Source organism: Procambarus clarkii, chromosome 56 (genome assembly GCF_040958095.1).
Source record: "Procambarus clarkii isolate CNS0578487 chromosome 56, FALCON_Pclarkii_2.0, whole genome shotgun sequence".
NCBI classification, from domain to species: domain Eukaryota; kingdom Metazoa; phylum Arthropoda; class Malacostraca; order Decapoda; family Cambaridae; genus Procambarus; species Procambarus clarkii.
This window is the reverse complement of record NC_091205.1, coordinates 20,884,017-20,907,476: the sequence shown is the minus strand read 5'-3', so window position 1 is coordinate 20,907,476 and position 23,460 is coordinate 20,884,017. Positions and strand designations below refer to the sequence as shown.

At 42.3% G+C, this 23,460-nt stretch overlaps 1 protein-coding gene across 1 annotated transcript in view; it reads right to left on the bottom strand.

Moving 5' to 3' along the window:
* The window catches only part of LOC138353108 (uncharacterized), a 215,854-nt gene that overhangs the window by 97,242 nt on the left and 95,152 nt on the right, over positions 1-23,460 (bottom strand). Inside the window, exon 2 of the mRNA XM_069305835.1 lies at positions 6,158-6,324. Coding sequence (XP_069161936.1) covers positions 6,158-6,324 — 167 coding nt within the window. The remainder of the gene's footprint in view (positions 1-6,157; positions 6,325-23,460) is intronic.

The following is a 23,460-nucleotide window of genomic DNA, read 5'->3' as shown; positions in this document are numbered from 1 at the left end:
GAGAGCTCACACACACACACACCAAGATTAAGTGAGGATCGATACAACAGCTTGACGGAACATTGAAAATTACCCGTCTCACGTGTTACATAGCATGGCGACAGACAGGTTAACAGACGGGATGATTGATGCATATACACCCACCGATAAAACACAGGCGACTGCATCAACAACACCCGCAACAGCTACACCGCGCAACATCACCAATACATGCAAAAAGTTTGCACAAATCTGAATAACTTTTTAGGAATATAGCGAGGAGAAAAACTTTCAGAACATGGAACATAGACATATGGGAGTCCAGTTTCAAGAATGCCAACTCAACGCCTTGAGACACGACCAAGAGGGCTGCCTGCGTTTCATTCCAGCAGGCAGGACAGGGACGTTTGAGCACGTTTCCCTTCACCTGATTCACCTGAGTCACCAAGCAGTAAATAGGTGATCTGGATTTAGGTAACTGTTGTTAGTTGCATCCTTGGAAAAAAAACAGTTGTTTACTTTGGGGGAACTCAATAAGCCAAATTTTAAATTTATGTAAACAGGCGCATTCTTAAAATACATAAGAATATAAGAACATAAGAACAAAGGTAATTGCAGAAGGCCTATTGGCCCATACGAGGCAGCTCCTATTTATAACCACCCAATCCCACTTAATTTTCGTAAAAATTACGAAAATTAAACAATGAAGGAAGGATAATGAAGGTGAACCACATTGTGAGAAAGATAAGACTCGAGGAGACATGATAACGACATAGTTAGGTTGAGGTTAGGTTAGATTAGGTTAGGTTAAATTAGATTAGTCTAAGTTTGGTTAGGTTTTATTATGTTAAAATATTGTATTATGCTTAAACATGTGAAATCTGAAATTTGAGAACGATTAAGTATCGCCAAAAATTTCATATGAAAGAAAACGTGGGCTGCATTGAAGAAAACTAATTTCCCATAGACTTTTTTTAAACCATCGTTTTATAATACAATAAAAGTATAACGAGAATAATTCTCTTATTAGAACAAAGGTTCACTGTCCAGTTTACAAGTAGACTATTAGAAGAACCGTGTTATGCTTTCAGACCTTCGCAAATATCTAGTCTAACATCCAGGTAGTGTGAGAGCGAGAGTGAGAGTGAGAGTGAGAGTGAGAGTGAGAGCGAGAGTGAGAGAGTCTTGAATTAATCACTTTACCCAAGAAGACGAGCTGTGGGAACTGTGAGAGCCACAGACTTGCAGGATGAACTGGGACGCCGAAGGCCGGAAATTATGAGACTTCAGAGCGCCACATCCTTCAAACTGGCATTAAGAAATATATTACTTTTATGGGGAAAGTTGTTGTTATTGATTACGGAAGTTTAAAGCTCGGCAGTCATGCAGTCGTTCAGGCTGTCGCCACCTCCCAGTCGGAGGTATCCAGTCGCTACTTATCAGTCGCCACTGTTCAGTCATCTGGTTCTGTTACGTCGCTTCTTTCCAGTCGGAAGTTCGGTCGCGACTTTCTAAATGCCACCTGCCAGTCGGTCCTCTCCAGTCACCACTTTCTTATCACCAATTTTCAGTCAGAAATTTCCAGTCGCACTCACCAGCCTCGTCATGCAAAGTTCCCATAAACCCTTGTTTTTTTTGTTTTCAAAATCAAATCAGGTCTCTAACGTAATTCAATGCCATTTTGTCTCGTCTCCTGAAGAAAAAACAGCTCATTAGATATATCACGAGACGAATGATTGGTTTGAAAGTAACCGGGGTAATTTTTCTCGATCGCCTTTATATGTGAAAATAACAATATTCTTAAAGATTTGGATTCGATTATAAATCCTAGATCGATCGTGTCTCTAAGGATTGACATGTTGGGATGAGAAATCCTCCTCGGTCTGTTGCTCGCATACTTTAGTGAATAAGGAGAGTGAAGAAGATGAGACATATAAAGAAAGTGAAAGACTCAAATAGCTAGAATGAGAGAAGTCGCGCGACAGGAAAGAAATCACTTGACCACAATTACGACTCTCCAATCACTGCTAACCAATTACAACTTCCCCCCTCCTGTTAGCGCTTTTTTGCGTGGTCCCTTCTTTCTTGCTTCTCCTAAGCTCCCTGTGGCTCAGACGCCAAATGAAAACATTAAAAGTGGAATTATTTACACTTCAGCCTGTTTTGGGATTATGAAGCAGCGGAACTATAGCTCACTGTGAGAAAGTTACATCTACAGGCGATGAGTCACAATAACGTGGCTGAAGTATGTTGACCAGACCACACACTAGAAATTGAAGGGACGACGACGTTTCGGTCCGTCCTGGACCATTCTCAAGTCGATTACGTCGTCGTCCCTTCAATTTCTAGTGTGTGGTCTGGTCAACAAAATTACATCTATTTGCTTTGTCGAGTCCCCTGCTTTTGCATCTCCATGCTCCTGTAGTTTCGTAAATATTTTAATTATTTATTATATTCAACCATAGACGAGGTAAAAGATGACTTATTTTGATTGATTTCTGTCACCGTGTTCCCATTTTCTGTGAATAACTGCTCCATTCGTTAGTAATAGTTACCAGCATTTATTCATTTTCTTCTAACATCATTGCACAGGATTAGAGATCTGTTCTGTAATATTTAGTGCAGTGGGGAGTTGGGCATCTCTCTAGTATGACTACCTCCAGTCTGATCGGGATATTTATGTACAGCCAACACACTAGTTACACGTCAGATGTGTTCATCCTGGTCCAGGTGTATAAGAGTGTAAAACTCTCTCAGGTGTGTGTGGATAAGGGCACCATACACCCGATCTTGTGTATGATTATGTCCAATCTGGCCTTGTGGTAATTTGTATGACGTATGATCATACATACATGTATATAGTAAATGTACACTATATACCCCGCCGTTGGTATATCAGTATAACCCACTCTGTTGTACTGAAAGTCCTGCACTCCACCCACCACATCCTGTACACAAGTGAACCACCCACTCCACCTTGTAAACAAGTACACAACCCCCCCCCCTTCCCCCTGAACACAAGTACACCACCTACTCCACTCTGTACACTGCAGTATTTGATTAGAATTACTCTGTTAATACAGTACCTAGGTGTTAGCTTTCCATAGATAACTGGATGAGACTGTTCACTGTTAAGTGCTTCTGCTATGTCCAATCTCCACCCATTATTTATACCTTCCTGGTCAAGATGACTATGGTGATTGTCTCGTTGTGTGAAGAGAAAATAAGTCATCTTTAATGGTGCCTTATTTTGTATAATAAATCTAGCCAACAAGGTGATCTTAATTTGTGATGTATGAGCAGTATACTGCACCGTCAGCTAGTATACACAACATATATGAGGTATTTTATATTCGAATGTATATGTTTACATATACATTCATGTATGATGCTATAGGATCATACATTCATGTATGATCCTATAGCATCATACATGAATATTGATCAATCAATACATCAATATTGATGTTCTAGGTTTAACAGTCTATAAAAAGAGTTGGGTTACATGGAAATTTATATGTGTGTATATATATATATATAGGATCATACATTCATGTATGATCCTATATATATATACACACATATACAAATTTCCATGTAACCCAACTCTTTTTATAGACTGTTAAACCTAGAACATCAATATTTTCAGTTCAGGACTCAAGAGAAAGACATTGAATACCGAACATGAACATAAGGGCCGCTCTATAGGGTGACTGATTGTGAATTATGTAGGTTTGTTATACAAGAGTTGTAGCTGTGTAGAGATCCATCATGTCAGGGTGTGTGTGTGTGTGTGTGTGTGTGTGTGTGTGTGTGTGTGTGTGTGTGTGTGTGTGTGTGTGTGTGTGTGTGTGAGTGAGTGTGTGTGAGTGTGTGTGAGTGTGTGTGTGTTTGTGTGTGTGGCTACAGGGTGCCCCTTTTCACCATTAACATGGGGTAAACGTCGCCATTGGATTGTAAAGGCCTTCTCTCATACAAATAGATTTATTATCAGGAAATATGCCCGATGCCCGGATATTTAGGATGCCCGAAACGCTTTGCGTAATAGTGGCTTTAGGCATTGTATGTACTAGCTATACCTATAAGTCAAACAATTCTTGTAAATATTTATTGTATGTATGTACCTTACCTAAATAAAATTGTATTGTATTGTATTGTATTGTATTGAAATGTATTTAGAATAGAACTCACGTTCATACGTTTTACACACGATTTTTTGAGCAATTGGACGGTGATTTGACCTCTTGATCTGGTTATTCTCATGACGTCAGTTTGGCCTTTTAAAGTCCATCCTGATTTGTGATTCACCGTGTTCATATTTTCTGTGATTAAGTCCTTGACAGGCGACTGCTCTAAGTCCAGCTTGCAAGTTCAACAATGGTGTATCGAAGCTCGCAATATTGTTAGTAAGCCCAATTTGCCTAACAGGCAGAGCGACTTTCGTTATTTTCAAATATGCCTTTCCAAATTAGTTCTTTCATAAAATTTATTTATTGCATTACCAAACATGAATAACTGACTTAGTTAGCTTTGATAAAATTTCCGTTAGTTTCCATTCAATAAAAAATACCAAATATATATAATACAACAAAAAATTATCATCCTATAAGAGAAAGCACACTCTGCATTTTCAAATACACAAACAAATGTATTAATGTATTAATGCATTTGTTGCAAAATACAACAAATACATTATTTCACTAAAATTTAGCTTGTCACCTGAGATCACCTCCGACCGTCCAAGGTACTGTAACCACTACACCAGTGGTTACAGTACTCTGTATGCCAAGGGAATGATCCCGGTCTGCGTAGGTTCGAATCCTGGTCAGGTCAAAACAGATCTTGTGTATGTGAGTGTGTACTTACCTAATTGTGCTTGCGGGGGTTGAGCTCTGGCTCTTTGGTCCGGCCTCTCAACCGTCAATCAACAGGGGTACAGGTTCCTGAGCCTATTGGGCTCTATCATATCTACACTTGAAGCTGTGTATGGAGTCAGCCTCCACCACATCACTTCCTAATGCATTCCATTTAAGTGTGTGTGTGTACTCACCTATTTGTACTCACCTATTTGTGCTTGCAGGATCGAGCATTGACTCTTGGATCCCGCCTTTCCAGCTATCGGTGTGTGTGTGTGTGTGTGTGTGTGTGTGTGTGTGTGTGTGTGTGTGTGTGTGTGTGTGTGCGTGTGTGTGTGTGTGTGTGTGTGTGTGTGTGTGTATGTGTGTATGTATCATGTTAATTACGAGAGAGTGATCAGCAAGGTGCAGCAGCGCAGGTGAAGGCTTTTACACACCTTGCTCCTGCAGTAATGAGAGTGGAGGCCGACCCGCTCTTTGATCCCAAACCCACCCTCGCTACGGTCTCGTTTCCGCTTCACCAACCTGTAACCTTAATAATTAATAACGAATACTGTTTGCATTGCAAAATTCGCCTGTACAGTAGCGATATATATTAATTAATTATGGAGATTCAGCCAGAATGATCGCATAGAGCGTACTTTGCCTCAGATCCGCGTAATTGGATTTATTATTGTTTACTGAACTGTATAACCTTTAGGTACATGTCTTCGGGAGTTGTTCAGTTTTATGTTTATCTCGGTCAGTCTCTCTGTCTCTGTCTCTGTCTCTGTCTCTCTGTCTGTCTGTCTGTCTGTCTGTCTCTCTCTCTCTCTCTCTCTCTCTCTCTCTCTCTCTCTCTCTCTCTCTCTCTCTCTCTCTCTCTCTCTCTCTCTCTCTCTCTCTCTCTCTCTCACTCTCTCTCTCGCTCTCTCTCTCGCGGAGTACACTAAGCTAGGATAACACTGAGCTACGAGTACACAGAGCTAGGATAACAAATAGCTAGGATAACAAAGAGCTAAGATAACAAAGAGCTAAGAGTACACAGAGCTAGGATAACAAAGAGCTAGGATAACAAAGAGCTAAGAGTACACAGAGCTAGGATAACAAAGAGCTAGGATAACAAAGAGCTAGGATAACAAAGAGCTAGGATAACAAAGAGCTAAGAGTACACAGAGCTAGGATAACAAAGAGCTAAGAGTACACAGAGCTAGGATAACAAAGAGCTAAGAGTACACAGAGCTAGGATAACAAAGAGCTAGGATAACAAAGAGCTAAGAGTACACAGAGCTAGGATAACAAAGAGCTAAGAGTACACTAACACACAAACAAGAGGCACTTACCGTCTCGTCTCCTAAGAAGTGTGTGTAACATTTGATGGTGGCAGTGCTGCCAACCTGAGCCATCACCTCAGTGTTATTCTGTTGGTCTGGTGTGATCTCGGCTAGGTTGGCAGCCCTGGGGTGTTTACTATACTCGTGGACCCATTCATGACGACGCGCCGACACACCTGCGGAGAGGAGATAATTAAGAATTAAGCAGGTGTGTCTTGGGGCATATATGTACACGTGACAGATGTAGGAAGATGTAGAGTAAAGGCGTAAATATTTATCAGATCAAATAATTCCTCGCTGTAATGATAGGCGTCAGAATCACAGAGAAACATGTTCTTGTTGTTAAAGACTCGCTACCTGGAGCAAAGTTCCAAGTAGCACGGGCTATGGTGAGCCCGTAGTGGTGTTATACACAGAGAAACATGTGGGAGGACAAGATACAAAATATGCTCCTTGGTGTAGTGGTAAGACACTCGCATGGCGTTCCGCGAGCGCTATGTCATGGGTTCGTATCCTGGCCGGGGAGGATTTACCGGGCGCAATTCCTTAACTGTAGCCTCTGTTTAACGCAACAGTAAAATGTGTACTTGGATGAAAAAACGATTCTTCGCGGCGGGGATCGTATTCCAGGGACCTGCCCGAAACGCTACGCGTACTAGTGGCTGTACAAGAATGTAACAACTCTTGTATATATCTCAAAAAAAAAAAAATATGGAATGGAACAGGATACTGAGACACGATACTGTGCTCAGAAGCAGGCGATGAGTCACAATAACGTGGCTGACGTATGTTGAGCAATCCACACACTAGAAAATGAAGGGATGACGACGTTTCGGTCCGTCCTGGACCATTTTCAAGTCTATTGTGAGAATGGCTAGTGAGAATAAATTCGCAATCGACTTGAGAATGGTCCAGGACGGACCGAAACGTCGTCGTCCTTTCATTTTCTAGTGTGTGGTCTGGTCAATTGTGCTCAGAAACTCCTGTAGGGAACCAGGAACACAATAATTATATGGGCCAAGTATATGTTGAGCTGTGTTAGTTGTGTGACCCTGTGTTAGTTGATTGATACGTTGCTCCAGATCATATAGAGGAGATGTGTTGACTGCTGCCTACATCCCATAGCCACAGGATAAGAGAAAGTTATTCCTGACGGTAAATGTCGAAGTGTTTCTCCAGCCAGAAATCGTCATATTTTGGTGAAAGGTGATTGAAGAGATGAGTAGCGAAGGGTTTTCTTGCGGTTATCTTGAGATGATTTCGGGGCTTTTAGTGTCCCCGCGGCCCGGTCCTCGACCAGGCTTCCACCCCCAGGAAGCAGCCCGTTACAGCTAACTAACACCCAGGTACCTATTTTACTGCTAGGTAACAGGGGGCATAGGGTGAAAGAAACTCTGCCCATTGTGTCTCGCCGACGCCCGGGATCGAAGCAGGGACCACAGGATCACAAGTCCAGCGTGCTATCCGCTCGGCCGACCGGCTCCCAAGGGTGGTGGAAGAGTTTATCAATCAAAACTACCGTAAGAGGTGAGGGAAGCGTATGGGGGGGGGTGGAGAGACGGTGCTGATTGGGCACTAAAGCTCGGTTCAGTAAAACTGTAGTATGAACCTAATGTTTAGTGAGATGACTTAATAAACACAATACGATTGTTGCAAATTCGCATATCTTTATGTATGGACCCCAGTGGCGCCGCACAGGGCGTTGACGATACTGTTGCTGATACCGTTACTGCTACCGTTGCTGCTAGTGCTACTGTTACTGTTGTTATTGAGGTTGTCATCACACCCCCCCCCCCCCCCGTCCCTTCCTTCTTCTCCTCCTCCTCCTCCTCTCCCTGCAACGGCGATGTTGCACTCCCTTCTTCCTATGTTAGGTCCTACTTCTCTTGATGAATAACCCCCGAGCGATGGCGACGTATCCTGCTCTAAGGCCTTACGAAACACTTATCCTGAGTCTGTGTGTTACTGAGAGCAGGAAAACTGGAATTAATGTTAACAGAATCGTGAGAAATTGCTACTTTGTTCATTGATGTTGTCAGCAATGCACTAGAGTAAATGTAATGGTAGATTCCTCTACTAATGTAGATGTAGATGTAAAAGTAGATTCCTCTACTAATGTAGATGTAAAAGTAGATTCCTCTACTAATGTAGATTTAAAAGTAGATTCCTCTACTAATGTAGATGTAGGTGTAAAAGTAGATTCCTCTACTAATGTAGATTTAAAAGTAGACTCCTCTACTAATGTAGATGTAGGTGTAAAAGTAGATTCCTCTACTAACGTAGATTTAAAAGTAGATTCCTCTACTAATGTAGATGTAGGTTTAAAAGTAGATTCCTCTACTAATGTAGATTTAAAAGTAGATTCCTCTACTAATGTAGATGTAGATGTAATGGTAGATTCCTCTACTAATGTGGACGTGAATTACTCATGTAGTCATGAGTGTTCACGTAAATGACTCAAACTCCGGATTAGGGGTCGACCTGGATAATAGTAATCAATAAAGTCACGTTATAGAGCACATCAATCACAGGTTAAATTACCAACATTTATTTTAATGAGAATTACAAAGGTTCACTGCTAGGCCAATTTGTTTAATTTCCCGGAAGTAATAAATTATTTTTTATTATGTGTACCTCTGCAAAAAAAACTTTTACTAAATAAAAAGTTGTCATGCGTCTTAAAACAAGAGCAAATTGGCTGGTTGACTATATTTAAGGCGTAACCCGCCAAACACATACCGAAATTACGACGTTGGTACAACGTTCGAACAAGTTTTAACACCACCTAACCAGTTATAACAACCAATATAGCAAGTTGTAACAACGTTCTAATACGTCATAAACACGTTAAGCCAAGATGTAACAACTTTATTACAAGATGTAACAAGCGGAAAATAGAGACAGTTTCGGTTTGTGTTTCCAGGGAACCTCACGCTATTACAAGATCTAGAGATTACAGTAGCATTACGTCATCAGAATGACACAAGACGCAGAATGATACTCGGTTCTCAGGGGTCATAGAGTGAGGATGATCGATCCTCGTCCCTCTCTGCGCTCAGTCCAAAGTCCTGGACTATAGAGCCCCAATCATATATATTTTTTTTATGAATTGCGACGGTCTCGGGGGAGATTGTTCCATGGGCTGAACCCCTCGTTAACAGCTCTGATGGCAGGAAGCAACTGGGATAAGGATATGTTGTTGTTGTTATAGATTTAGCTACTCGGAACAAGTTCCAAGTAGCACGGGCTATGGTGAGCCCGTAGTGGACTTACCTGGCACAGGAGCGGGGCAAGTAGCACGGGCTATGGTGAGCCCGTAGTGGACTTACCTGGCACAGAAGCGGGGGGCTGTATGCAAGGAGTTACTGCCTATTTGATAGTGAGTGATATACCACACTATTGGTGACCCGGTTTGGTCATTCTAGCTCCAGCAGTCGTCAGTGATGCTTGGAAAATGATGTAACATTAACCTGTGATAGTGGTGCGGTTCTTTCTGGCAGACAGTCAGCCCTTACCAGTACACGTGAGTGGCACTCCACCTATAGCAGTGTCGAGGACAACCTCCCACTAGCAGTGTCGAGGACAACCTCCCGCTAGCAGTGTCGAGGACAACCTCCCGCTAGCAGTGTCGAGGACAACCTCCCGCTAGCAGTGTCGAGGACAACCTCCCGCTAGCAGTGTCGAGGACAACCTCCCGCTAGCAGTGTCGAGGACAACCTCCCGCTAGCAGTGTCGAGGACAACCTCCCGCTAGCAGTGTCGAGGACAACCTCCCGCTAGCAGTGGCGAGGACAACCTCCCGCTAGCAGTGTCGAGGACAACCTCCCGCTAACGCTAAACGCCGGTTGTTGAGAAGTTGTAATTACAAGCAATACAGCTACAGCTGGTGCTAGGGAAGGAAGGAGTCCATACTTCCCCATTTTCTGTTTCCTTCGGTATAGCTATGCCCTAATCCAGCTTAGTATAGCACCCCCCAATACCATGAGCCCTTATCTTTTTAATACTGGTAAGGTTTGCGATGTTGTGTACACCAACAACGCTATTGTTAATATTTTGATGACGTTCCTAATGGCTCCTTGAGACCTCACAATCTTCCATTCATTTGGGCTGTATGGGTCTCGAACCCTGGACTCCACGCGAGTGAAGCCGAAGCTCTATCTACTGAGGTTCATTTCCTCGGAAGTGTGGATGACAATTTGATATTGCTCACAAGTTTGAGAAAAAGTTCCTCTTCTAGGAAATTAGTGGACATCTAATTTATCTTATATTTCGTCTTGTTAAACGACAACATTACAGTTTGTGGCGCGAATTGGAACGTGCGTGTAGGTGATTTATGTTGACCAGACCACACACTAGAAGGTGAAGGGACGACGATGTTTCGGTCCGTCCTGGACCATTCTCAAGTCGATTATGACTTGAGAATCGACTTGAGAATGGTCCAGGACGGACCGAAACGTCGTCGTTTCCTCTCTGATGAGTAGTTTGGTCGTCGTATGTTTAACCACGTTATTGTGGCTCATCATCAGCACGACAGAATTGTTATCTGGGCACAACCGTTTGATTACAGCGATGAAGATAGCGTGTTGTGAAAATGTTTTCTGATAAGGGGATATGTGGCGAGTATGTGCATGTGAAGATAGTGATGGTGTGTGTGTAACTGAAGATGGATATGATTTGTAGATGTTTACAGAAATGAAGGAAATATGATGAGAAAATGGTTACAGGGATGAAACGAGACATGGATCGTGCCTGTGTTGAGATTGAGAGAGAGGGACGGGGTGAGAATTGACGGGTGAGTGTTGCAAGACAGGGAGAGTGGATATGAGAGAGACGGGGACGGTGTCTGTGGACAGAAATGGAGTAGATGTGTAGATTCTTGTAGCGATGAAGAATGTGTATAGTGTAAACTGGTTACAGTGATGTGGCGAGAGTGGGAAAGTGTATTGTGGGGTTTTCATGGAGGGTGAGAGTTTGTGGAAGATCGGGTGGGTGGGTGTATGGGGTCAGGGAGATGAGGAGGCTGTATGTTTTTATGGAGGGGGGGGGGGAAGACAGGTAAGGGTGTATAGGTGGGGGTCTGAGCTTAGGGTCGACCCGGGCACCACCGACTACGCTACTTACTCTATTTATACATAAAACTTAACTGTTAACTGTTAACTCCGTTTCGAACGATTAAACACTGCCGAAATCAACCCCGTTCTCACACTTGCTTATCGTCAATATCCCGAAATTGCATTTGGTCTGAATAGTACCTTCATAAAAATTATAAATACCCTTACTCACAATTTACTCTCTAGTCATACCATAATGTGTTTTTAATCAAGGAAACCAAATGTGTATTAATAATAAACAGGATCTTGATAGGAAACAGGAATTGTGATCATTGGCAGGAAACAGGAACTGTGGCAGGAAACAGGAATTGTGAAATTAAACAGGATTGTGATCTTTGTCTCGATTCTGCTTGGGTTTAGTGAGGTCGTCAAATTAATAAGGTGTGTTTAGGTCAACAAAACCTCGTGTAGAGGAAAGAGATTTCTTGCGGCAGGGATAATGTGCTTAGTGACAGAGAGATAGTACCAGTGGTTGACTTGCCTGCAGGTTACTTTTGCTAGTAAAGTACGGATTGTTCTACGAATGTAGGTTTTCCACACGAATTATCTGTGACGTTTTATTGTATTTTTCAAATCAAAGTTAACCTGGTTTATCACACAAACCATTTGATTAAGAATCACGAAGCGACATATACCTTTGTGAACTAACTGTTCTCCTCGGCTGGTTACGTTAAATGACTAGCTAATAACTACACAAAATGTTATTAACCCTAATTATATTAAGGATAATATAATAATTAACTATTAAGACTAATATAATAATTAACTATTAAGACTAATATATTGATTAACTATTAAGGCTAATATAATAATTAACTATTAAGGCTAATATATAATTAACTATTAAAGCTAATTAGCAAAATCTATAATTTCAAGTCATTAAATCAAATGATTTGATTTAACTTAACGATTTACTAATTAAAATCTTACCTAACACGAATAAATCAAATACTCATCCCACAAGACTAATACAAGTTAATAGTAAATATATACAAAAATAAAATATAAAATATTTGGTCTAGTATCAAAACACACCATTTCGCTACCCTGCTGCCGGGCTCCTTTAAGTAAAATCTTATAATGGTATATTATGGGCACCAGAAAGCGTTATGAAGTAAGCTTTCTAAGCCAGTGCTTTCCCATCAGCGTATTAGGCAAATTTCAGGATAAGTTCATAATGTAATGATTTAGACGGGGCTGCTACAGTCACCTGTCTACCCCGATGAGGCAAAGGAGTCCACATGCTTTTGATCTGTCGAAGTTTTTCTCTAAAACTCATCTACTGAATTTTGATCCATTCTCCTTGACTTGCATTATGCTAGAGATAAGGATAAGAGAGGAAGATAAGGAAAGAGCTGGAGAGAATAAAGAGAGAGATAAAGAGAAGAAGAGGAGGCGTGGGGGGGAGTGAAAGAGAGAGAGAGAAAGAGAGAGAGAATATATATATATATATATATATATATATATTCTTGCACCTCGGGTGCAATTGTAGGGACCCATAGCCTCGAAGAAGAAAATAAAGAATATCCAGAAAAAACCTTGTGGATTCTCATTGAAGACTTTATTATTTTCCTCTCCTAACATCCCTATTTTTTTTATTAATTTTATTTAACACGTGATGAGCAATGTAACAGTGTCAGGCCACGCAGGAAAGATTAAATACGAAAGTACTTAAGGAAAGTCTTAATCCTTCCTTCATGATCTGACACTGTCATATACATATAAATATACATATATAAAGCAGATGAAGTCTGGTATTTAAAATACAAATGAAATATATAACTAGACTTTTATATAAATTGGCTTCTATAAGGAGAGTTGGGGCCCACTAAGAGCGATACAATTTTGCACACGAGGCCCGAGTGAAGGAGTCAATTTGTGACCTTGTTATCGGAATTTTAAAAGCTCGTACCGCCGCCTCGTCTGACTTTTAGATTTTATGCGGCCATCACTAGTGCCGGCTTGCCACAGTGCCGGCTTGCCACAGTGCCGGCTTGCCACAGTGCCAGCTTGCCACAGTGCCAGCTTGCCACATTGCAACCCTGCCATGGTCCCAACCTGCACTCAGGCTAGTTTCTGTTCCGAAATACCTCCATTCCCTCTAGGCTCAACTAGCCTGTCCTTCCCCTCAGCTTAAGCTTCAATCAGCTGGCACTTACCCTCAGCTTATACCACGGCCAGCCTACACTTTCTCAGCTTATGTCTCGACCAACCTGCAGTTCTCTCAGCTTATGTTCTCTGAGCCTTCACTTCCGCAGCTTTTTAATATATTTTAAATCCTTGAAGAAGCTTGATTTAGAATGCCGGAGGAATTTTTTACTCTCAAAATACATAAGAATTATATACAATAATTTATCAAATGACAAAGAGACAGACAGACAGATACACAGACAAAAAGATAGACAGACCCTGTAGCTAAGGAAGAGACAGAGCACGAGGGAAGAGAAGAAAATTAGAGAACGCGAGAGACAGGATAACACGATGCAAGAAAGCAGGACTGACTTTTGGAGCTGATAGAAAAGCTGACAGGTAGGCAGACAGAGAAGCATGCAAGAGTGAGACGAGACGGTAGACCAAATAAGACAGGGAGAGAGGAGGGGAAAGAGGATGTAATGGATGAGAAAATGGTAAATAAACAGGCAGACAGGAAAGCAGAGACGAATGCAGGAAGATTATGTAAAATAAAGCATTCTTCTCCAGCCACACACTAATCCAGGAAGACTTTTTCAGCCACACACTAATCCAGGAGGTCTTATCCAGCTACACACTAATCCTCGAGGTCTTATCCAGCTACACACTAATCCTCGAGGTCTTATTCAACCACACACTAATCCAGGAAGACTTATTCAGCCACACACTAATCCTGAAGGTCTTATTCATCCACACACTAATCCTCGAGGTCTTATCAAGCTACACACTAATCCAGGAGGTCTTATTCAGCCACACACTAATCCTCGAGGTCTTATCAAGCTACACACTAATCCTCGAGGTCTTATTCATTCACACATTAATCCTCGAGGTCTTATCAAGCCACACACTAATCCAGGAAGACTTATCCAGCCACACACTAATCCTGGAGGTCTTATCCAGCCACACACTAATCCAGGAAGACTTATTCAGCCACACACTAATCCTGGAGGTCTTATCCAGCCACACACTAATCCTGGAGGTCTTATCAAGCTACACACTAATCCAGGAGGTCTTATCCAGCCACACACTAATCCTGGAGGTCTTATCAAGCTACACACTAATCCAGGAGGTCTTATCCAGCCACACACTAATCCAGGAGGTCTTATCCAGCTACACACTAATCCTCGAGGTCTTATCAAGACACACACTAATCCAGGAAGACTTATCCAGCCACACACTAATCCAGGAGGTCTTATCCAGTCACACACTAATCCTGGAGGTCTTATTCAGCCACACACTAATCCTCGAAGTCTTATCCAGCCACACACTAATCCAGGCAGCCTCCCTGTTCATAAATCATTAATATTTTGCTACTCACAGCCTCGATAAGCCACACAATTTGATATTTTTAGTCGACTTCCTCAGTAAAAACTTATAAAATAAAACATTTTCCTTTAACCATACAGAAACAAACAGAACAGAAAAACAGAAAACAGAAAACAGAAAACAGAAAACAGAAAACAACTTTAACAGAAAAAAAAATTCTACTCTTGGTAGGTCTCAACAATAGAACACACTGTAGAACTTTACAGGATAACACACTGTAGAACTTTACAGGATAACACACTGTAGAACTTTACAGGATAACACACTGTAGAACTTTACAGGATAACACACTGTAGAACTTTACAGGATAACACACTGTAGAACTTTACAGGATAACACACTGTAGAACTTTACAGGATAACACACTGTAGAACTTTACAGGATAACACACTGTAGAACTTTACAGGATAACACACTGTAGAACTTTACAGGATAACACACTGTAGAACTTTACAGGATAACACACTGTAGAACTTTACAGGATAACACACTGTAGAACTTTACAGGATAACACACTGTAGAACTTTACAGGATAACACACTGTAGAACTTTACAGGATAACACACTGTAGAACTTTACAGGATAACAAACTGTAGAACGTCAAGGGGAAAATGCGTTATAGAAGTCTACGAGGGAATGCAATGCAGAACTTTACGAGAGAATTCGTTGTAGAACTCTATGCAAGAACACACTGCAATGTCCTAGACGTCTTACTGGAGGGAGGTAGGACGTACCCTTGTGTCCTAGACGTCTTACTGGAGAGAGGCAGGACGTACCCTTGTGTCCTAGACGTCTTAATGGGGAGAGGCAGGGACGCCCTTTGTGTCCTGGACATGATAATGTAGAGAGGCAGGGGCACCCTTGTGTCCTGGACATGATAATGGAGAGAGGCAGGGGCACCCTTGTGTCCTGGACATGATAATGGAGAGAGGCAGGGGCACCCTTGTGTCCTGGACATGATAATGGAGAGAGGCAGGGGCACCCTTGTGTCCTGGACATGATAATGGAGAGAGGCAGGGGCACCCTTGTGTCCTGGACATGATAATGGAGAGAGGCAGGGGCACCCTTGTGTCCTGGACATGATAATGGAGAGAGGCAGGGGCACCCTTGTGTCCTGGACATGATAATGGAGAGAGGCAGGGGCACCCTTGTGTCCTGGACATGATAATGGAGAGAGGCAGGGGCACCCTTGTGTCTTGGACATGATAATGGAGAGAGGCAGGGGCACCCTTGTGTCCTGGACATGATAATGGAGAGAGGCAGGAGCACCCTTGTGTCCTGGACATGATAATGGAGAGAGGCAGGGGCACCCTTGTGTCCTGGACATGATAATGGAGAGAGGCAGGGGCACCCTTGTGTCCTGGACATGATAATGGAGAGAGGCAGGAGCACCCTTGTGTCCTGGACATGATAATGGAGAGAGGCAGGGGCACCCTTGTGTCCTGGACATGATAATGGAGAGAGGCAGGGGCACCCTTGTGTCCTGGACATGATAATGGAGAGAGGCAGGGGCACCCTTGTGTCCTGGACATGATAATGGAGAGAGGCAGGGGCACCCTTGTGTCCTGGACATGATAATGGAGAGAGGCAGGGGCACCCTTGTGTCCTGGACATAATAATAGAGGCAGGACGCACCCTTGTGTCCTAGACCTCATACTACAGGATAGGAGGGGGTCACTTATGTCTGGGACATCACACAGGAAGATGGTCCGGCTCCCTTTGGTCCGGTAACTGAAACGAATTGTAGAGGAAGATCCATGTTGTCCGTCACATCATATGGAAGAGATGGAAGGGGGAAGCATTATGTGTTGCACATCACCACAGAGGGAGGGGATCATCGATCATTTCCCTGCCGATAGAGTGAGATGGAGAGGGTGATATAAAAGGCTGGGAGGGAACCTTCTGGGTTTTTTTCCCTCGACCGAACTTACCAGTCCGGAAAGAATGCGTTGTTCCTTGGAGATATATTCGATAGAGGTCTTATAGCGTCTTTTCTCACTCCTTCTAGTAATGGCTTGGCGCTTTCCCTTGATAATTCTTTCTCTCTGTCTCTCTGTCTCTCTGTCTCTCTCTCTCTCTCTCTCTCTCTCTCTCTCTCTCTCTCTCTCTCTCTCTCTCTCTCTCTCTCTCTCTCTCTCTCTCTCTCTCTCTCTCTCTCTCTCTCCAAAATCGAGATTTTTTTTTTTTTATAACTACTAGCAAATTAAAAACGGTTGAGCACGACTGCATTTAATCTACTTAATAAATGCAGAACATGACTATTACCGCCGCCGCCCCAACTGTCGCCGTTCAGGCCAGGTATAATAAAGCTCACATTACTCAGTTTTATTACTATGATGAAAAACTTTTCAGTACCACCGTTTTCTAACGCTTTTTATGTTATCTCTCTCTACCGTTCAAGGGGAAACTTCACTATTGCTAATCTATGCTGAAATACAGCGTTTTCTTCCCCGTTAACAATAATTTAATTATAAAGTTTTGTATTGAGATATTTTGTTGGGAGCATTAGTGTCGTGTTGGTGGGAGGAGAGCATGGGAGAAAGTGCAATAGGTATTCTGAGAGAGAACTCTGTCAACATCAGAGGCCCAAGACTGTTCAACACGCTTCCACTACACATAAGGAGCATAACTGGTCGACTCCTCACAGTGTTCAAGAGAGAACTATCAACATCAGAGGCCCGAGACTGTTCAACACGCTTCCACTACACATAAGGGGCATAACTGGCCGACCCCTCACAGTGTTCAAGAGAGAACTATCAACATCAGAGGCCCGAGACTGTTCAACACGCTTCCACTACACATAAGGAGCATAACTGGTCGACTCCTCACAGTGTTCAAGAGAGAACTATCAACATCAGAGGCCCGAGACTGTTCAACACGCTTCCACTACACATAAGGAGCATAACTGGTCGACTCCTCACAGTGTTCAAGATAGAACTATCAACATCAGAGGCCCGAGACTGTTCAACACGCTTCCACTACACATAAGGGGCATAACTGACCGACCCCTCACAGTGTTCAAGAGAGAACTATCAACATCAGAGGCCCGAGACTGTTCAACACGCTTCCACTACACATAAGGGACATAATTGGCCGACCCCTCACAGTGTTCAAGAGAGAACTATCAACGTCAGAGGCCCGAGACTGTTCAACACGCTTCCAATACACATAAGGGACATAACTGGCCGACCCCTCACAGTGTTGAAGAGAGAACTCGATAAACACCTCCAATGAATACGTGATCAACCAGGCTGTGCTTCATACGTCAGGCTGCCAGCAGCCGCGTTCAACAGCCTGGTTGACCAGTCCATTAACCAGGAGGCCTGGTCAGAGACCGGGCCGCGGTTACCTTGACCCCCGGAATCATCACAGGATAACCACAAGGTAAGGTAGGAGGATGCTGCTTTGCGCTAATGCAGCGCAAAATGCTCTCGTTCCCATTTTTCATAACATTGCACTTGCTAGTCTTCAACTCCAGTAGCCATTTCTCTGACCAGCTCAGAAGCTTTTTTTTTAAGACATCTTGGAGAATCTTACAATCATTTTCTGTCTCAACCCTCCTCAATAGTTTTGCATTGACTGCAAACATCGACATATAACAAAAAAATCTATTCCTGCAATTAGGTCATTTACATAAATGTGGAATAATATAGGTCCCAGCACCGATCCTTGAGGCACTCCGGTTGTTACCTAACGCCAGTCCGACTTCTGGCCCCTCACTCTCACTCTCTGAGTCTAGTGCGTACAACAAAGGAGGGAATAACATGGTAATTTCTTACTTTGTTTCACACACACAAATTTCTAGTGTGTGTGTGTGTGTGTGTGTGTGTGTGTGTGTGTGTGTGTGTATGAGCATGTGTATGTAATCGCATAGAGACCTTCAGGCGGACGATGCTGTCACTAATATGCCTGACGAACTTTATTAAGCTATAGACGAGAACTTAGACTTGAAATCGTATACTCCTACGATAGGGAGAAGAACAATAACAAGGAAACCCGTGTCATATAATACAGCAACAAAAATAAAATGGAACAATATGTTCACATTTGTTCCCATTGTAAGGGCGTAGAGACCGTAATACGGTACATTGCTGGTTCTTACATCACAATAAAGAGCCAGTTAACTAAATAAAGTCCTAAAGTAAATCTGGCTGACACTTTCATGGCCACTTTATAAAATCTGGAGTAGACTGTTGAGAAACTTCAACTATTACAGTCTGGAAAGAAGGCTATTAGCCAGAACCAAACTTATCCATTAACAAAACTCTTTTTCAAAATTCATTATTTGTTGTCATTTGCAGCCACAGACTGTTGAGCTCTTGAAAATACAATTACTTTAATTCATAATTTAAGTAATTACTACAATTACTTTATATTCTACAATACTCTATCAGTGTGTGAGAGGGTAATTAAGTAGGTAGCTATAGTTATTATTATTCTGTGAATATATTAATGAGTAAGAGGAAGCCCAATGATTCTTGGTGTTGAATTGAATGCACTCAGTATCCTGATGTCGAAGGGACGACCATTGGGACAAAGATTACCAGGACTATGGTAATTAAAGGATTACTAAGGATAAAGATTACCAGGATTTAAATTGCACTGTTCCTGGCACAGCAGTTTATGAAATTTCGGCAGGTACTAGATGCATGTAACACAGAATCGCCTTGCTTGGGATCTGATGGCTTTATGCAGAAGACTTGAGGGGAACGTTCTAGAGAGAGAGAGAGAGAGTGTGAGTGAGAGAGAGAGAGAGTGTGAGTGAGAGAGAGAGAGAGAGAGAAAGAGAGAGAGAGGCAGAGAGACAGAGACTTATCAATTAGGAAATGATGGCTTATGATTTGCTTCCAGTGAATCCACTGTTAATTGGTGAGGCTTCAAAAAAACAGTTGAGTTCACGCTCGTTAGTGAAATTGAAGCAAAACTCACCGTAGAGGATTGTGTGTTTGCGTCTATTTCACAGTCGAAAACATCCAATTTTACTGGTGTTGCGACACAATATAAATACAACACATGGCATCTTGTGAAATTGTTTACACCTAATTTCAAATACTTTTCTTAGAAAAGGATCTCACTGCAGTATGCAGGATATATGTATGGCGTCTGAAAGCAACACAGAATTATTTGCTTCGGAATCAGAACGGTTTCGCAGAGTTACAGACATTGTGTTGAGTTGACATATATAGATTCTAATACATCAGCTGCGGTTCTAACAGATCAGTTCTGGAAGTTATCTCCAAACAAATCGATTACTTGCACATTTACTAGCATGTTTGCAATCTGTTCAGTTAAATGTTCATGTTATTGCAAGTGCAATGGTTATAAATGGCAACAAGAATCCTCCAAAGCTCCACTCAAATAATAAGTCAAAAATAACAATAAATGGATAATAAATGTTATTTTCTGATTGGTTATTCCTCAAGATTTCTTGTGGAATAGGCATGAAATCATCACAAAAAATAATATCCTTGATACATAGAAAAAAAATGCAAGCTTATGAGGGAGGGGATTCAAGAGTATATATGATAACTGATGCTCAGACACCCCTCAGAGGAAGCATTTTCCCTCTGGCTCACCACACTGAGGGGAATCAACCCGAAACTAGTTACTTGCTCTTCGGCCACTCCTAGTTTACCAAGTGAGTTGCTCTCAAAACTTTGTTCAGGAATGTCAGTGCACATTTACCCCAGGCGCCAAGGGGTCTCTTGAGTCCATTAGCACGAACCTGTAACAATGGGCCCCATGCCCATTGTTACATGGGCATGGGGCCCATTGTTCCTCTCTACCTATTGCTTTCAGAGGACTTTTGTTAAAAGTGGGGGTTCTCACCCATCTCAAAATACACTATACTGTAGATAAGTGTAAGCTATATAGATTAACACGTTACGGGCTCACCATAGCCCGTGCTACATGGACACTTCGTTCTGAGTAGCTAAATCTGAAACAACAACAACAACAACAGATTAACACGTGCTGTCCTAGACAACCTGCTTACCATGCCTCCAAGACTGCAAGTTAGCCCCATGGGGACATTTATATATATACTTACACACTATGTATAATAACTCACTGATTATATGTATATAATCAATGAAAACTACCTTCAAAGCATTTTATGTAATGCTGATTACTGCTTTCATAGTAATACAAAAATGTGTGAAATTCAGCATTGAGCCAGAGTGCAAAAACATAGAAATTTTTTGTTAACGGATGGCAAATTACAGAGTTGTATTATGCAGGCAGTTATCAATGGCGTCCCACTGGGTATTGACAGTAATATGAAGCTTGATGCTGCAGCTAATGCAGAGGAGAATTTGCTTGCAATTCACGAAACAAAAGAGAGATTATTTCCCTATACGATCTGATAGGCTGATGAAGCGCCACTGAGCACTCAGATTTTATGGAAATTATTCATGTTGGCACAAAATGCTGCTTTTAATAAATATAGTCTGTCTCTGTGGCCATTAAACCTTTGATCGTTAACAGGGCTATGCGAATAGGGACTTCCATAGCTCAAGGCCTTGAGTGGGACAATGATAACGTGCTATCAAGAGGACACTATATTACTGCAATGAGAAATACAATGCTGTTATCGTGTCTGTTATCATGTCGTATATAAATGTTACATCTGTTCATTATTTATAAAATAATGGTGCAATGATGTATACAATTTTAGTGAAATGGGTTTTTTTCTTCAGTAGAGTTGCATTTATTATTAATACAACAGTTATAGTGATCAACAACAGGATCTATTGACACAGGTGTATTGAATGGTCTACACCATATAGCTAACAAAAAATCACTAGAGTTCACGCTTACTCTTGAGTACTGGAGTAATCACTCGAGGTCATACACACTGTTGAGTGAACGAATCATCGCTTCAGGTGACGCTTACTGCTGAGTCCTAAAGTGATCGCTAGAGGACATATTTATTTCTGAGTGCAAAGTAATATTAAGAGCACAATAGAATATAGTAAAATACAGTTCACAAGAGCAGTGTAAAAGGGGATAATTTATGCAAAACTTTTTTGTAACTAATTCAGCATAGTGTAAGATGATCTATTCCTCAGAGAATAATTCATGTAGTAGCATAAAATATATACTGTGTGAAGCAGGCTTATGCTTAAGAAACTCCTCCATGATGAGCACACTACACACCAGAAGATGAGGAGACCACGACGATTCGGTCCATCCTGGACCATTATTAAGACGAGTATATGTCGTCGTCTTGATAATTGACTTGATAATGGTCCAGCACGGACCGAAACGTCGTCGTCTACTCATTTTCTGATGTGTGTTTTGGGCTTCATATCTTCAGTCACGTTATTGGGACTCATCGTCTGCAAACCACTGCAAAGTAGTTTAATAACGCGGATGTACTACTTGTACAGCTTGTCGTACCTCCTTATGATCGACTAATTAGCGTTTTTCGTTTCCACTTGTATCCTCTCGTCCTGCCCTCTCACAATCTGATGAGGTTATACTTGTCCATCTTATCAATTTCCCTCAGTATCTTGTATGTTGAGATCATACCCCACACTGTTCCTTCTATCCTCTAGAGTCGTGGGTTGTGAAATTGAGTTCCATTAGCATATCTTTGCATCTAAACCCTCTTAGGTTTGGAATCTAATTTTGGCGATATGTTTCACATGGTGTGGCTTCCCTGGCGGTGACACATATTCCAATATTGGTCTAACAGTAGGCATCGATCAGTCTCAGGAGACTATGGAGTTGCGCTCTGGTTTCGGCCTGGTCTGGAGTGGCCCTCACAAGGGTAGGTTGATTCGGGGGAGAAGCTGTTACCCAGGCAGCAGGTCTTCCCTCTCTCCACGGCGCTGAAAGTCTCCAATGGAAAGGCAAACGCCAATATGATTGGTTCCAGCGCCGTCGCTGGAAGTGTGAGTTCGAGAATGATAACAAACGTTGTGTAAATTGCTGTGAATGAATCCTGATTTAGGTTTTTGAATGATATTCTTATATTTGCCAGCGTCTAATATGCCGCCGATGATACCTTACCTTGAGGTTACCTTGAGGGGCTTCCGGGGCTCAGCGTCCCCGCGGCCCGGTCGTCGACCAGGCCTCCTACCTGGTCCTTCTACTCCTACATGATTGTGAATCCGGTAAAATTGTCATCCGCACTTCCGTGGAAATAAACTTTTCCTTATTTAGACTACTCAGTAGCTCGGTCGATAGAGCTTCGGCCTCACACACGTGGGGGTCCAGGGTTCGAATCTCTTAGAGCCCAAGTGAATGGAATGTGTATCCTGCGTTAGTGTTACAACTACTCTCAAATATTTCTCTCTTTCTGATTCTTGTAGTGGCCTTCCCCTTATGGTGTAGATGTCTTCTGGTCTCCTCTACCCCCTCACCCGTCTTCCTTGATTACACTTGTTGGGATTGAATTCCAGCAACCATGTGTCTGATTACTCCAGGAGTTTGACAAGATCCTCCTTGTAACTTCCTGTGGTCCTTATCTGTTTTCACATTCTTATCAGGTTTGTCCGTGTATTTTTGTCCAACAGATATACCTTAGACTCCGTCGACTATATGTACTTAACTGTGGGAAAGCTACTATATCTCTACCACTTGGGCTGGACGGTAGAGCAAGTCTCGCTTCATGCAGGTCGGCGTTCAATCCCCGACCGTCCAAGTGGTTGGGCACCATTCCTTCCCCCCGTCCCATCCC